General features: G+C 42.2%; 1 protein-coding gene across 2 annotated transcripts in view; it reads left to right on the top strand.

Annotated features, from left to right (window-relative positions):
* Myh15 (myosin, heavy chain 15) overlaps positions 1 to 16,381 on the top strand; it is a 141,345-nt gene that overhangs the window by 119,662 nt on the left and 5,302 nt on the right. For both annotated transcript variants that reach the window (XM_039088868.2, XM_039088869.2), the window contains 3 exons: positions 2,935 to 3,060; positions 8,052 to 8,222; positions 9,953 to 10,057. In XM_039088868.2, the coding sequence (XP_038944796.1) occupies positions 2,935 to 3,060; positions 8,052 to 8,222; positions 9,953 to 10,057 (402 nt within the window). The remainder of the gene's footprint in view (positions 1 to 2,934; positions 3,061 to 8,051; positions 8,223 to 9,952; positions 10,058 to 16,381) is intronic.

The raw sequence follows: 16,381 nt of genomic DNA, 5'->3' as shown, positions 1-16,381 counted from the left end.
CAGAGACTTGCTTCCCACCATCTAGGAATCTCCATTATTCCAAAGGGTTTCTGTCAATATTCTGGTTTCTCCTATAAACTTATGTAAGTGAGAATTAGTGGGATTCCTTGATTATTCCTTGATCACTCAATCACTTAATCTCTTGGGCAATAGCAGGGACAAATGCTGAGAGTAACTGTGTCAAACACTGAGCATTTTAGGGCACATGCTATAAGTTAGATAAGTATTACTCAATATGATAAATAGTGTCCTTACTGTCCCCAACAAGTAAAGACAAATGTAAATAACCATACTGTACTATTATGAGCACCATATGGAATACAGGACACTGCAGAATGCCCTCAGTGGTCCTAGATAATGTTGGGCAGGCACGAGAGTTTTCTCCCTAGTCATGAAAGATGTGGGAGAGAGAAATGGTGGTAGAAACAAAATTTAAGAAAGTGGATGGAAACAGGGACGCTGGTGACTGTTGAGAAGGATAGATTAAAGCAGTTGAGGACAGACTGTCGCTCTGGGAAGTGCTGAAAATATCTTGGGTCATTTTGGCTGCATTTGACTCAGAAGTGTCACTTGCATTTTGTGGGCAGGGTCTAGAGACTTCCTTTGAAATACCATATGATCCCATATCACAGAAGTATCATCTGATTCCCATATCTCGGAATCACTGTTCCCAGAACATCAGTAGTGCCCTCAAGGGGTTACAGTTAGTCCATGTCTACAGTAGGTTTATGCAATGACATCATTTCTCTGGGTGCCATGGTTCAAGAACAAATATGCTGCAGTGTATGCATAATTATTAGTAGGTCAACTAATTTCAACACTCATCTTTGAGAGTTTTTGTCAGTGGTAGAGCACTTGACTTGAGTATATGAAGCCTTGAGTTCAACCCAGCTGCAATAGAGAAAACAAAAACAAAAACAAAACAAAACCCAGCAAACAAATCACATTTTTTTCTCCCTTAAGAAGGTTTAGCTCAATAATAAAATGTGGCATATTGGATCTTTTCTTTGAAACTATATTATCCATTGTCTGCCATGCATAGTAACTACTGGTGACAAGTCATTAGATGTAAATGTCATAACTAATAATGTACTGTGTTCCATTGTGAAAAAGGATAGAAGGAGGTAGAAGAGAAGGAGAGAAAAGGGGGACAGGAAGAAGAGAACACAAAGGCAACAGCAGAATATGGTTTTGAGGGAGGGAAAATGAAGCAATGTACTGACGTATATTACTTACTTTTTGTAACCCTGACATAAACAGAAGACACCTAGAAAGAAAATGTCAGTTAAGAAACCGCTTCCATACGATTGGCCTGTAGACTGTGGGGCATTTTCTTCATTAATGATTGCTGTGATTGGGGCCATCCCACCTTAGGTCCTGGGCAGGTGATCCTGGGTTATATAAAACAGCAGGCTGCACAAAGCCATAGCCAGTAAGCAGCACTCAGCTGTGGCCTCTGCATCAGTTCCTGCCTCTTGGTTTCCTGGACTTTCCTTGAAGACAGTATAAATTGAAATAAAATCTCTCCTCCCCAAGATGGCATTGGTCAGTGTTTTATCACAGCAACAGAGAAGTCAATTAGGACTCTTAGGTAACAGGGCCTTGGTCTATAGGGCAATTCCTGAAACTTCAAAGAGTCATTAGCATGAGTACCAACACTCAAATCTCACCGATCTATGAGGTCCACAGCTCTCCAGCAGATAGAGGCTCAACAAAATCTCAGGTGATGCCCCTGGTCGTCCAGCATTAACCCAGGAGGTGTGGCACTCCTTTTAAAACTCCCTTGCTTAGAAACATACAGCTAAGTAAAACTCACACAAAGAGTCCTCTCCACATTATACCTTAAACTTCTTCCCTCTGAAAACGGAAGCTGGGGTGGAATCAAATCACAATCAGATCAGTGTGTGGACTTGTACTGCCCTTCACACTGAGAGAACTCCTGTGGAATTATATGCAGTGGGCACCCATAACACAATCCAGGAACATACACTTCATTCCCCCGGACCACACTGAAAGCAATGGCAATCCTGCAGAGCCCAGGCCCTGCCCCTCCATAGGATGGAGAGCGGCTTGCTTGATGGAGCTGGTACAGGGCAGGTAGAACCTGTGAGGCCTGGATGCCTTCTTTCTCTGCTTGAGGCTTAATCTGCCCCGAGAAAGGCTGTAAGGGAGGGAAGGGAAAGGTGGTGTGAAAGGATGAACTGAAGAGAGAAATGAAAAGCCGGCAGCCCGTGCTTTTTGCGCACCCTCTTTGTGCTAAGGTTTCCCATGCTCACAAAAGCTGTACTTCAAACACAGGGCAGATGCGGTAGACGGGAGCTTGGCCTCCAGCGCCACAATCAGGAAGGAACTGGGGCAGCGTGGCTGTGGAACACAAAGGCCTTCCTTTAATAGAGTTCTAGGGACTGGGTCTGAGCTTTCTGCAATCTGCTTTCCTACCGCCATCACCCCATTTTCCTCATCTCCTTCCCCCTCATCCCCTTCCCTCTCCGGCCTTCCCCTTCTCTCCCTCCTCCTCCGCCTCTTCACTGAAGAATAAGAAGGACGGAAGTGGGAAAGAGGGAAATTGGTTTTCCTCCTGTAGCAGTGTGCTGGAAACCTCCAGGTGGCTGCAGGTGACTGTGACTTCTGCTCGAGGACATTTGTTTCTATCACACTGTAAAGGCAGAAAAACATTCCTCAATAAGTTAGAAACTAAATCCATGCTCTCGCTCTGCAATATTCCAAATCCTCCTTTCTGAGTCAGGCATCCATCTCTTTCCTCCCGAACCTCTAAATAAAACCCCCTCATTTGATCTGCCTTTTGTGACCAAGCCACCACTCAAGCTGGAGATCTTGCTTAACTGCCTAAGGCTGACTATGCTCAGTACCCAGAGCTCTTGCCTGTACTTCGCTGGCCTCAGCTTACCTAACCGGAATGCTGTCCTTCCTTAGAACGCAAGCCTCCTCAGCCAGAAGAAGAAACTGGAGGCTGATGTTGCTCAGGCGCAGAAGGAAGCTGGGGAGATGCTTCAGGCTTGTCAGAAGGCAGAAGAAAAGGCCAAGAAGACAGCTGCTGAGGTGGGTCTGTTGACTGCCTGCCCACTTCTGGCCTCTGGAGTTCACTATAGCAACAAAACTCACTATAGCTCACTATGGCCCAAAGGCAGGGCCTGCTTCAGCCCAAATGGATTCTATTGATCCCCTATACAATCAGGAAGAAGTTAGCTGACCTTGCCCTTTCCCCATTAGCCAGAACATTTAGGCCAATTGACAGTTGTCTTCTAACCCACCTTGACAATGAGAAGGGATGGTTGAAAAGCTAAAAGCAAAATCCTGTGGGGAAAAAAAAGAGTCTTTCTTTTTAGGTTAGCTATTTTTCAATTGTGATTCAATATAGGCAGTGTTTAGAAATAATTCTTTCTGTACTTCCTTACAAATTTCCATTTCTCTTCAGTTATGTAATGGTCCGATGATTGATGATGATGGTGGTGGTGGTGATGATGATGACGATGATCTGAAAAGAGTGGTTAAGCCACTTACAGTTTACAATCCATACTCCTACTGGGGTAGCAAAATCAGACGGGAAAAGCAGTGGTCAGGGCTGGTGAACCATACTCCTTTGTGAACTGAAAGTTGGCGGTGGTGTTGCTTTTCCTTGATGGCACTAAGTGCAAGTGCTAGCTGCCAAACCCAACAAGAAAAACTCGTGCCCTCCAGTCCCTGCACTGTCTATGAGCAGATGCTATGCTTCTATTAAAACACATAGTAAATGAACAGTGCTATTGAGAAAAAGCTATTAATGGAGAAAAGGGAAGTTTGTGTATTCAGAGCCCAGGGCGGGAAGTTTCAGGGTTTATAAATGTATGTGAGCATGATTTCAGTCTCTGCTTAGCCTCTGGGGGCTTTTCTGGAGTCTATCAAATGTGCAGCTATATGCAGTGTTCTAACCCTGCTTTATTTTTATTTTATTTTATTTTTTAGTAACTTTTTTTCTGTCTTTATTAAATTGGGTATTCCTTGTTTACATTTCAAGTGTTACTCCCTTTCCTGGTTTCCAGGCCAACATCCCCCTAGCACCTCCCCCTCCCCTTCTATATAGATGTTCCATTCCTCATCCTCCCCCATTACTACCCTCCCCCGAACAATCCCGTTCACTGGGGGTCCAGCCTTGGCAGGACCAAGGGCTTGTCCTTCCACTGGTGCCCCTACTAGACTATTTATTGCTACCTATGGATTCATTCCTTTTGGAGTCCAGGGTCAGTCCATGTATAATCTTTGGGTAGTGGCTTAGTCCCTGGAAGCTCTGGTTGCTTGGCATTGTTGTTCATATGGGGTCTCAAGCCTCTTCAGCTCTTTCAGTCTTTTCTCTGATTCATTCTACAGGGGTCCCGTTCTCAGTTCAGTGGTTTGCTGCTGGCATTCACCTATGTATTTGCCATATTCTGGCAAGTGTCTCTCAGGAGAGATCTACATCCAGTTCCTGTCGGTCTGCACTTCTTTGCTTCATCCATCTTGTCTAATTGAGTGGCTGTATATGTATGGGCCACATGTGGGGGGGGGGCAGGCTCTGAATGGGCGTTCCTTCAGCCTCTGTTCTAAACTTTACCTCCCTATCCCCTCTTAAGGGTATTCTTGTTCCCCTTTTAAAGAAGGAGTGAAGCATCTGCATTTTGGTCATCCTTCTTGAGTTAGAACTATGCACCTAGGGTAATTCAAGCATTTGGGCTAATAGCCACTTATCAATGAGTGCATACCATGCGTGTTTTTCTGTGATTGGGTTACCTCACTCAGGAAGGTATTTTCCAGTTCCAGCCATTTGCCTATGAATTTCATAAAGTCATTGTTTTTGATAGCTGAGTAATATTCCATTGTGTAGAGGTACCACCTTTTCTGTATCCATTCCTCTGTTGAAGGGCATCTGGGTTCTTTCCAGCTTCTGGCTATTATAAATAAGGCTGCGATGAACATAGTGGAGCACGTGTCTTTTTTATATGTTGGGGCATCTTTTGGGTATATGCCCAAGAGAGGTATAGGTGGGTCTTCAGGTAGTTCAATGTCCAATTTTCTGAGGAACCTCCAGACTGATTTCCAGAATGGTTTTACCAGTCTGCAATCCCACCAACAATGGAGGAGTGTTCCTCTTTCTCCGCATCCTCGCCTTGCTGTCACCTGAGTTTTTGATCTTAGCCATTCTGACTGGTGTGAGGTGAAATCTCAGGGTTGTTTTGATTTGCATTTCCTTATGACTAAAGATGTTGAACATTTCTTTAGGTGTTTCTCAGCCATTTGGCATTCCTCAGCTGAGAATTCTTTGTTTAGCTCTGAATCCCACTTTTTAATAGGGTTATTTGTCTCCCTGCAGTCTAACTTCGTAAGTTCTTTGTATATTTTGGATATAAGCCCTTTATCCGTTGTAGGATTGGTAAAAATATTTTTCCATTCTGTTGGTTGCTGTTTTGTCCTAATGACAGCGTCTTTTACTTTACAAAAGCTTTGCAGTTTTCTGAGGTCCCATTTGTTGATTCTTGATCTTAGAGCATAAGCCATTGGTGTTTTGTTCAGGAAATTTTCTCCAGTGCCCATGTGTTCAATGCTCTTCCCCACTTTTTCTTCTATTAGTTTGATTGCATCTGGTTTGATGGGGAGTCCTTGATCCACTTGGACTTAAGCTTTGTATTTGTACAGCTAACCCTGCGGGAAGGTAATCCTCCTGCTTGGGTGTCGTGAGAACCAGAGAATCAGGACTTTCTGCTCCATTTTACACCCACCACTATATTAATGATACTCCTTTCCGAAAAGTTAATGTTTGACTCTGCAATGTCTCCCATTGTCAAACAACGGGTACATGGCTGATGGTGCTGGTTTTGGCTGTTGGGAGCCTTTAGGAAGTGAGGCCGAGCTGGAGTAAGTGAGCACTAGGCAATGAGCATCCTGGACTATCTTGTTGCTTCCTGACTACCAGAGTGATTGATGTAACCACCCTTTTGGGGTTCTTAATCTCATTAATTCAAAGAATTTTTAAAATGGATTCAAATGGGAGCTTCAGAACACTTTCATAAGAGATTGAAAGGAAAACCCTAGGGCAGACTAGCTGTAAACTGTGACTCCCACCCAGGGGAGGAGAGTGGAGGATAGATGGATAAAGCCATGCTAATTAACTGACATGGAGGCCAAATGCTTGAGTGACAAGTACCAGGGAATAGGGTATTAGAGAAAGAGTTAGAAAGCCCAACATTTTGGACAAATGTTAAGAAAAGTGTGCTGAGAAAAAAAAACCATAGAAGAAAAAGGAAAAATGACACTTTTCTGAGCGACTCAGAAAAATGAGCAGCTGTATGAATTTGCATGGCTATGGTGTGGTAAGTTACTGCATAGGAACTCGCTACTTCCCTAGGGGTTCTAGGAAGGAGAATGCATGGTATCTCCTTAAAGAGAAAATTATCCTACTCGTCTGTTCTTCATCATGACCCACAGTGAGACCCTCCACCTTAGGGGTTCTTCTCTTAGCCAAGTGACTGATTCACTCAGGTGGAATGCTGAGTCGTCACTGAGGCCAGAGTCTATGCCCTTGACAGAAGGATATTCACTCTTGTCTAACACTGTCACAGCTGCAAGTTGTTCCTGCCCCCATGTCTTCTCACCATGTGGGCATGTTTCCCCTGAGCTGTAAGCCATAATAAATCATTCATCCTTTAACAGATATTTCTGTCAAATAGTCTGCCATGGCAACAAGAAAGTAACTAATACAAATATCAACTTCCTATTTAAGTCATGAACCTTGTTGCTATAGAAAAATTCTGATGTTGAGTAACTTTATAAAGCAAAGGGGTTTGTCTAGCTCATGGTCCTGAGAGTTTTCAGAGGCTTGGTGCTAACCATGCTATGGAGAGGACTTCCTGGTAGAAGACATTGCAGGGGACAGAACACAATGGGAAGAAGCTATAATTTTATCAGAAAATCAAAGAGCCCACATTCCCACAATCCAATTTGAGACATCTCTAATTTATCTAAGGATCTCCCATTAGGTACCAACTCTTAAAGATCTTAGCTCCCAATATCACCATACCCAATCCATACACAAAGATAACAAGATAGACAGAAAAGATTTGCTCATGAGTAAAGCACACAAAAAGTGGAAACAGCTTGAATTCTATTAAGATGCCAGGGTGTTGAGGTGGGAGTGGGTGGGGGGAGTGGGAGGATCCTCATAGAAGCAGGGAGAGGGGAGGAGTGAAGGAGGGGAGGGGATAACATTTGAAATTTAAATACATAAAATATTCAAGAAAAATAAAATTAAAAAAAGAAGCTAAGCCATTGTACACAGAGCTAAAGACCAAAGAAGAACCACAACCTACCTTCTTTGTAAATTTATTTGTAAGATTAATTGTACACAAAATATTGGACACTATCAAATTCCTGGAAGGTAAATATGTTTACAGTATCAAATCAGAAGATACTTATTTCCATAGCTATTTTGTTGGTATTTTCCTACATCTTTCCTGGTGCCTTATATGACAGCATTTATTTTACTCACTTACACATGATTTATGGCACTGTATTTAGTTAAAAGTCATTGTTTCACTTAGTTCACTTGCTTTCCACATATGAGCTGTCTTATGTACACAGTGTATCTTTGGCTTTTTCTCATCAATACTCAACTCTCTTTACTTCATTGTCTACTGACTGATTTGACAAAGCCAAGGGATTAGGGGGAGCAGGGTGGAAAGAGGTTATGTATATGGAGGTCAGTTATATACCCCCTTCCTCCATAAGATTGGGAATCAAAGCTCATTGGAATATGATGTTTCCTATAGTTTTAGCCAAGTCCATTTCCTTCCATTCTTCTTTTTAAAAGATGTGTATATTTTTATTTTCTGTGTATGATTCTTTGCCCACATGTGCATGAACCAAAGTGTGTTTGATGCCCTCAGAGGCCAGAAAGAGGGCATGGAGTCCACTGAAGCTGGAGCTCTAGTATGGGTTCTGGGAACCAGCCTGCCTCAGATGAAGAACGGCAAGCACCCTAACCACTGAGCAATCTCCTCCGTCCTTCTTTCCTCCCGTCTTAGGCAGCCAACATGTGGGAAGAACTGAAGAAAGAACAGGACACGAATGCTCACTTGGAGAGGACGAGGAAGAATATGGAGCAGACGATTAAGGACTTGCAGAAAAGGCTGGATGAAGCAGAACAGACTGCTGTGGTGGGGAGTAAAAAGCAAATCCAGAAACTGGAATCCAGGGTAGGCATTTGTTTGGGTAATGGTGGGGGCCTAACAGCCTTCATTCAAGGCCTTAATGTCCTGGAACATCACAGCTCATCACGTTGTTTAATGGCACGTTCAGACGCTGGCAGCGTATGATCTGAATACGTGTGTTCATTATCGTTTGACCTTGGGTCCGCTGATAGGGCTTTTCTGGGTCTGGAGGAAAGTTGTCTTCGCTCTTACTGATGGATGACAAAACATCTTCCCCCATTTGGCACACCCGTTCTAGGCTCTTAGCCCACTCTCCCCAAATACACCCTTGCAGTCTTGCTCCTGTGCCAACGTTTCCATCATTTTCTCTAAAGAGAACACTGCTTTCCTAACAGGTAAAGGAAGGGGAGAAAACACACCCATGATCCAGACAGACTCAGTGCAGATACAAGCAAGCCAGATACAAATGATGTGGAATCCACCATAAGGGACGTTAACAGCACTTAATGACACTACCCTAAAACAGGATTTTTAAGATTACTGACTTGATTACAATGATTATGTGTATAGTACACTTCATAAAAGTTAAAAGACTATTCTGCAGGGATTGAATGGCTCGGAGGGACCCCTGAAAAGTACCACATACACTTAGGTGTATTTCTGGCACAGCCATGTAATGAAATATCAACACAGACTAGTGATCTATTCAGTTGTGTTGGCTGAAAAAATGAGGATGGTCTCAGTAATATATTCTGGAGATCATGAATAATAATATAAAGGTAGTAAAAGTGTTACAAAGTGTTTACAATCTTCTGATCAAGAAAGACCAATAAAAACAAGTCGTCCTAAGAAGAGACCAAAAGAGATGGAACTTAGACCTTTGAAATTCACTGTTTTATGTGTTTTAATGGAAAAATCATGTAATTTTTATGTTTCAATTAAAAAAACAAGTTTATTTCGAAAAGAAAAACCATTCATCCTTAAAAATTTAGTACTAAAATTAAATATATATATCTATATATATACACACATATACATACATACACACACAGAGAGCATATACAGACAGACATACAGACACAAAACATGAGAATACACACATACAACACAAATACACACATAGGCACAAATGTGCATGCACACACACACACACACACACACACACACACACACACAATTTTGCAATGTTGCAATGTAAGAAGAGAGGCTTACCTCCTCTCCTTGAATCAGTCTCTAACAATGTTGGGTCTTAACCATGCTTTCATGAACACCCGTAGGTTAATAGCCTCAGTTTGGGTGGTGCTTTAATTCCAGAGAGATTGTCCTATTTAGTCACTACAAGCACGAAAATGGATATGCCTTCCTTTAACTATTCTTTAAGTACACTCTTCAGTGGGTAATAGTAGGACAACTGTGATGATTTGTATATGCTCAGCCCAGGAAATGGGACTATTAAGAAGTGTGGCCTTGGAGTAGGTGTGTCACTGTGAATGTGGGCTTAAATACCCTCAACCTAGCTGTTTGGAGTCGAGTCTTCCATTAGCAGCCTTCACATGAAGATGTAGAGCTCTCAGCTCTACCTGCACCATGCCTGCCCAGATGCTGCCCTGCTCCACCTTGATGATGATGGACTGAACCTCTGAACCTATAAATCAGCCCCAATTAAAGCTGTGCTTTTAAGACATGCCTTGGTCTTGGTGTCTGTTCACAGCAGTAAAACCCTAAGGCAACAGCCTTGTTACCAGCCTGTGGGCTGAAGTGACCTTTTGTTACAGGTGCGGGACCTGGAAGGTGAACTGGAGAGTGAAGTCAGGCGCAGTGCAGAAGCCCAGCGGGAAGCTCGCAGACTGGAGAGAGGCATCAAAGAACTGACTTATCAGGTACTCCAGGAAGCCATTCTCTAGGATATTGTTAGGGTCCTCCTGCAGCCATATGAACCTTCCAGACTGAATAGAACTTCTGGGACTCTGCAGTTGTCTCTGAGTGGAGGACATTTTCTTACCCTGTCTGGGCTGGCTCTCATGGCTTGGGTCTACCATTTCCAGAGCTCACAGGGCGAGGCAACAAGGTACAATTGAGGTGAAAGGCTATTTCTGCCATCTCTGTTTTTTTTCCAACATAGTGGCACTGTCAAAAAGATGCTCATTGAAGATAACATGTAAGTGAAGTGATTGGCACACACTAAGAGTGGCTGCCTCACCAGTTGATTGCATGGGATGCTAACTGGACTGGAGACAAGTCGACAATTTTGAGGAGTTTGTTCTTGGGGCTAAATGAAAACATCTATACTACAATGTAGTTCTCTTTGCAGAGGCTTTCTGGAGCCAACCTGTAAAATAACATTTACGTATGCTCGAAAAAAATAACTGAGAGTAGGTGGACAAGTTTCCTACTTATAAGCAGTGCAGCTCTAAATCCAGGACATCTACACTCTGACTTCCCTTTCTCCTACGACCTCTGTTGTTGAGTTGGACCCTTGCTGTGCTAACCAGGCTGGCCTTTACCTTGTGCACTCCAACAATCATGCAACCCCAGCCTCCCAAGTGTTGGGACAAGGGGACTGAGACACCACATTCAGCTTTTCTTGCTTTTTCTTTCTAATGGAACAGAGCCCCTGAGAGCAGAGATCATTGATTGTTCTCCACTCCAGGGTACAGCATCCTTTTAGCACCCAGTTGGTATGTATCTGTTTCTGCATTGCTAAAGGACAAGGCTGTGGTTTGAGAAGTGACTTAAGGGAACATGGCAGTTCAGTGGTGATGTATCAACAGAGTATTACAAACCTGATGCCTGTAGCCTGATACCCAGGAAAGCTGCTCTCATTCTAAAACCTGTTCAGCATTCTGCTGGACTGAGTTCTGTAGACAGTGCGTCACAGTGCTGAATACTTGTTTATACACATGTCTAAACTTAGAAGGTAAAGAATAACATGGTATAAATTGTTTTTATTTAATTTTAATTTAAATTATTTTATTTACATTCCATTCCTTACCCCCTTTAATCCCCCCTTTCACAGTTCCTCAGCCCACTCTTCAGGATTAGGTGCATATTCTCCCACTGAGGGAGACACAAGGCAGACGTTTGCTACAAATGTGCCACGGGCCTTGGACCAGCCTCTGTATGCTTCTGGTTGGTGGCTCAGTTTCTGGGATCTCCCTGTGGCCTGGGTTAGTTGAGGCTGCTGTTCTTCCTATGGGGTCGCTCCCCTTCAGTTTCTTTAATCCTTCCCCTAATTCAACCACAGCGGTTCCTGACTTCAATCCAATGGTTGGATGCAGGTATCTGCTTCTGTCTCAGGCAGCTGCCGGTAGGGCCTCTCAGAGGACAGTTATGCCAGGGTCCCATCTGTGAGCACAGTGTAGCATAGTAGTGTCAGGTCTTGGTGTCCCTCCATGAGATGGGTCTCAAGTTGGGCCTGTCATTGGACCTTCTTTCCCTCAGTCTCTTCTCCATTTTCGTCCTTGCAGTTCTTTTAGACAGGAACAATTCTGGGTCAGGAATTTTGATTGTGGCTCAGTAACCCTGTTCCTCCACTTGAGACCTTGTTTATCTATTGGAGGTGGACTCTTAGAGTTCCTTTTTCCTAATGTTGGGGACTTTTGGCTAAGGACACCCCCAATGAATCCTGACAGTGTCTCACTTCCCAAGTCTCTGGTACTCTCTAGAGGGTCCCCCCACCCACTCCTCAAAACTATTCATTTTCATTCATTCTTTTGGTCCTCTGAACTTCTCTCTTGCCCCTTCCCTCCATATCTGATCTTGTTCACTCTTCTCCTTGCCCCTCTGCTCTCCCACCCAGGTCCCTCCCTCTGGCGATTGTTTCCTTCCCCCTTCTAAGTGGAGTTGAGGCCTCCTCACTTGGATATTTCTGCTTGTTACACTTCATACAGTCTGTAGGTTGTATCCTAGGTATTTTGTACTTTTTGGCTAATATCCACTTATCAGTAATTACATACCATGCATGTCCTTTTGTGTTTGAGTTACCTCACTCAGGATGATATTTTCTAGTTCTATCCATTTGCCTACAAAATTCATGATGTCCTCGTTTTTAATAGGTGAATAGCATTCCATGGTGTAGATGAACCACATTTTTGTTATCCATTCTTCTGTTTCCCACTTCAGGCTATTACCAATAAGGCTGCTATGAACATAGTGGAGCATGTGTTCTTGTGGTATTGTGGGGTACCTTTTGGGTATATGCTCAAGGTGGTATAACTGGGTCTACATGTAGAACTATTTCCAATTTTCTGAGGAACTGCCAGATTAAAAATGTTTTTAATACCCTAAAAATGATATACCTTATATGTAGGGCATTATTATTAATGGATCTTAAAGAATCAGAAGTTACTTAGGTGAGAAAATATATGAGTTCTAGACATAACTGCACAGTACTGTGGACTTTATCAGCATGGTATATTAGCTGTCATGGATTTATGAAACAGTATTTTTAATTTTCCCCAGCTGAATGATTTAGTTTATAAATTTTAAATATATTTTAATTTTTTGACTCACAGTAACTCCCAGTTCTTAAGTAACTGTATAGATGTATATTTCCCCTTTTATATCTCTTTTGTTTATTTTTCATTAGCATACAAAATAGCCAGTTGCTTTATGGCATCTTCATACATAAGTTTTGGTTGGTTTTTCTCTGCTGCATTCTTTCCCCACTCTGTTCACGTTCCTACCTTCCTGGTCTCTACCTACACCAACATCCACATAATCCATGCAGATTTATAGGTAGAAAATAATATGTGTCTCAGAAGCTAGCATCTGCGTACGAAGGAACATATGGTGTTTGCCTTTCTGAGCCTGAATTTCACTCATATAACACTGCCAGTTTCATCATTTTCCTGAAAATTTTATCTTCTTTATAGCTTAGTAAAGTTTCACTAAAAAATATGTGCTACACCTTTATTATCCATCCTTTTTGTTCTCACTTTATAATTTTTAATTTCTTTATGAACATATATTAAACTATACAGAGTAATAGGTCTCGTTATGACATTTTCATACATGTCCATAGAGGTTTTTTACTTTATAGTTATTTTGTTATTAAGAAACACACATTAAGGGATGGAAATATGATTCAGCACTTAAGAACATGGGCGGCTGCTCTTCCAGAGGTTCTCAGCTCAACTCCCGGCGCTTGCATGGAAGTTCACAACTGTCTGTAACTCCAGGTCCAGGGCTTCTGAAACCCTCACACAGATATACGTGCAGGCAAAACACCAATGAATATACAATACAAGTTTAATTATATAATAAGAGAGAAAAATAGACACACGCATTAGCCTAGGCTTATACAGGGTTTGGCTTGTTAACTATCGCAGCCTTGTGCCTGCATATCTTGTACTGCTCCGATGTCATATGTTACTTAGGTGGACTTTCATCTCACTCAACAGTAACTGCTTCTTCTGAAATACTCTCTCGAAGGTTCTTTCTGATTTTCCTCTTGCGGAGGGACCTCTCTCTTCACAAATCTGCCCATGGTAACTTTCTTGGCTTCGTTTTCTCATTATATGTTTGCTCGTCCGAAGATAATGATCATGATCATTCTTTTGTGTTCATGTAAACCTTTTAGTGTTTCAAGCTTTGTAAGGAGCTTGCAGAGGTCTCCAAAGCCTTTGTTAAATTCACAATGGCCTAGCAATTGTTTTAGGGCTCTTCTGCCATGGCCTCTTGCCTTACGTTTTCTTCAGTCATACACCGAATAACAGTAATTTTTCAGCTCTGTTATAACTGGTTGACTAACACCATTCCCACAGGAGGTCAGTGACCAAATCAATCTATCTATCTATCTATCTATCTATCTATCTATCTATCTATCTATCTATCATCTATCTATCTGTCTGTCTATCTACCCATCTATCTACCCATCTATCTATCTATCTATCTATCTATCTATCTATCTATCTATCTATCTATCTATCTACTTACCTATCTATCCTCTATCCATTTATCTATCTATTCATTTATTTTTTATTTTATTTGTTTTGAGTGTTGTACCTTCATGTACATAGATACATTGTGCGTATACTGGGAGCCTGAGGATTTCTGAATGGGGTATTGGGTCCCCTGGAACTGTAATTCTGGATAGTTCTGTACCATGTGAATGCTGAGACTGAAGCTATGTCCTCTACAAGAACAAAGAATGCTTATACATACTGCAACATCTCTCCGGACACATGGACAGTTGATTTCTGAATACATGGCTCTTTTTCTAAGATAAGCTTGACATTGTTTTAAACAATGAGCTCTGAAAGTCAAAGTTGGCATGACTAAAAAAGTAACAACCTTAGAGATTCTGCATTTTGTGACTCTGCACTAAATTTGAGAAACTGCCTATTATGATGGAGTGGGACATCATTTGTTAATAATGTATTTTTTTCTTGTCCATGAACTGTTTTTATTGTTTTTCTCTATAAATATTTCATTTTAGAAGTGGTTCTCAGCCTTCCTAATGTCATGACCCTTTAATAATTCCTCATGTTGTCATGACCCTCTAGCATTAAAATTATTTTTGCTGCTACTTTATAACTATAACATCGATACTGCTATGAATCTTACTGTAAATATCTAATATACTGGATGGTCTTAACTGACCCCTATGAAAGTGTAGTTCAATCCCCCCCACAAAGGTGTTGAAACCTACAGGTTGAGAACGGCTGTTATAGAACCAAAACCAAACCTGCATTTTATTTTCACTTTCACAAAGAGTGCATTTTTGCTCTGCTGCTGATTAATTTTTTCCTCAACAGTATTGATGCTTCCCATGTCCTGACTTAGAGTTATTCTCTGTTTCCCTTTTTTTCTTTTGTTGACTCATGTTCTCATGAATTAGATTTCAGGCTATGCCGTTCACACATGCCCTTTGGCTAAGCAGAGAGTCCCAGGGACTCCATAGAGTGCATTTCCCTTTTTCCCCCTTGTGTCTCTGCAGTGTTTCAAGTATATGCATTCAGTTACATATGACTTCCCACCAGGAAGTCAGAAGATACCCACTGAGCAGTACTTTATATGTTAGAACTGAACCCTGTGAGTTGAAAGTGGTCTATAAAGATCCCCACACTGATTGATATTAGTGGCTTTCTTAAAGTAATATTTAAAGTTGATTCTGAGTCAATTTAGTTCATTTTCCTAACATCAATATAAACTTTTGACTATAGGGCAGAATTTTTGTGATAGAACATTCACAGGTGTCACTTAGGGGGAAAATGTCATTATTAGAAGAACACAACTGTCTTCTTTTCCAAGTAAATTCCTCTGGGAAGAGTCTATAACTGCACACTGGAAAAGCAACTGAGTGTGATCTTATTCTAAAATAATTTAACAGCTTGTGCTCACTGTCCATTTGTCAACTTAGGAGCCTAAAGAAATGTTCCAGGAATGCAAGGCCTAAGATTGGTAGCTTTTCACTGTGTAGAAGGTAAAGCTTGACCGTGCCCCTTCCGCTCTCCACTCAGCTACCTCATTTTGTCTCTGACACATCCTGTATTCAGGAATCTGTGCATGGACTTTATTCACACTTTACACGATTTAGTGTAGACACAGCATCTTTATTTTTAGGGACAGGGAAGCAAAAGTTAAAGTCACAGTGTCGGGTCTATGCTCAGGGCCAAGATGACAGGATCACATTGCAAGTGCACAGGATTCTCTGACAGCTACAGCTCTGAAGAGCAAGATGGACTCTGAGTGACAGATGGCACGTCAAAGTGCAGGCTGAGAGCCACCAAGTGTGAAAGGATGGGTGGGACAAAGCGAGCCTCCAGGTAGCTCCAGAAGGCCCTGGGGAAATGTGGAGAAAATCTCCAGCATGGCAGTTGCCTAGATAGGAGACTCCTGTCAGGCAGAAATGGCCAGACAGCAGTAGTTACACTTGGCTCACCTGTTCCACTAAGTCCAGTTATTCCCTGGAACTGTTTGACTCGGTGCCATTGCTGTGACTGACTCCAAAAGTCCCTGCTTGTGATAGTTGTCATGTGATGGCACTTCCTGCAGCTGAATGACAGGTTCTTTTCTGGAAGGGACACCCAACACACAGTCATGACTAACACAGTTAGGTGATGCCTGAAAGGGGAGACGTGAACTCAGGTTTCACATCTGAGGCTTTACCTTCTCAGTGGGATGAACAATCCCAGGAGAAGCACCCACTTAGAGCTTTTTCCGGCTTACTTCTGCTTGGCCTCTTTGGTTATATCTGTCTC

This window comes from Rattus norvegicus, chromosome 11 (assembly GCF_036323735.1).
Source record: "Rattus norvegicus strain BN/NHsdMcwi chromosome 11, GRCr8, whole genome shotgun sequence".
NCBI classification, from domain to species: domain Eukaryota; kingdom Metazoa; phylum Chordata; class Mammalia; order Rodentia; family Muridae; genus Rattus; species Rattus norvegicus.
This window is presented reverse-complemented; position numbering and strand designations above follow the sequence as displayed.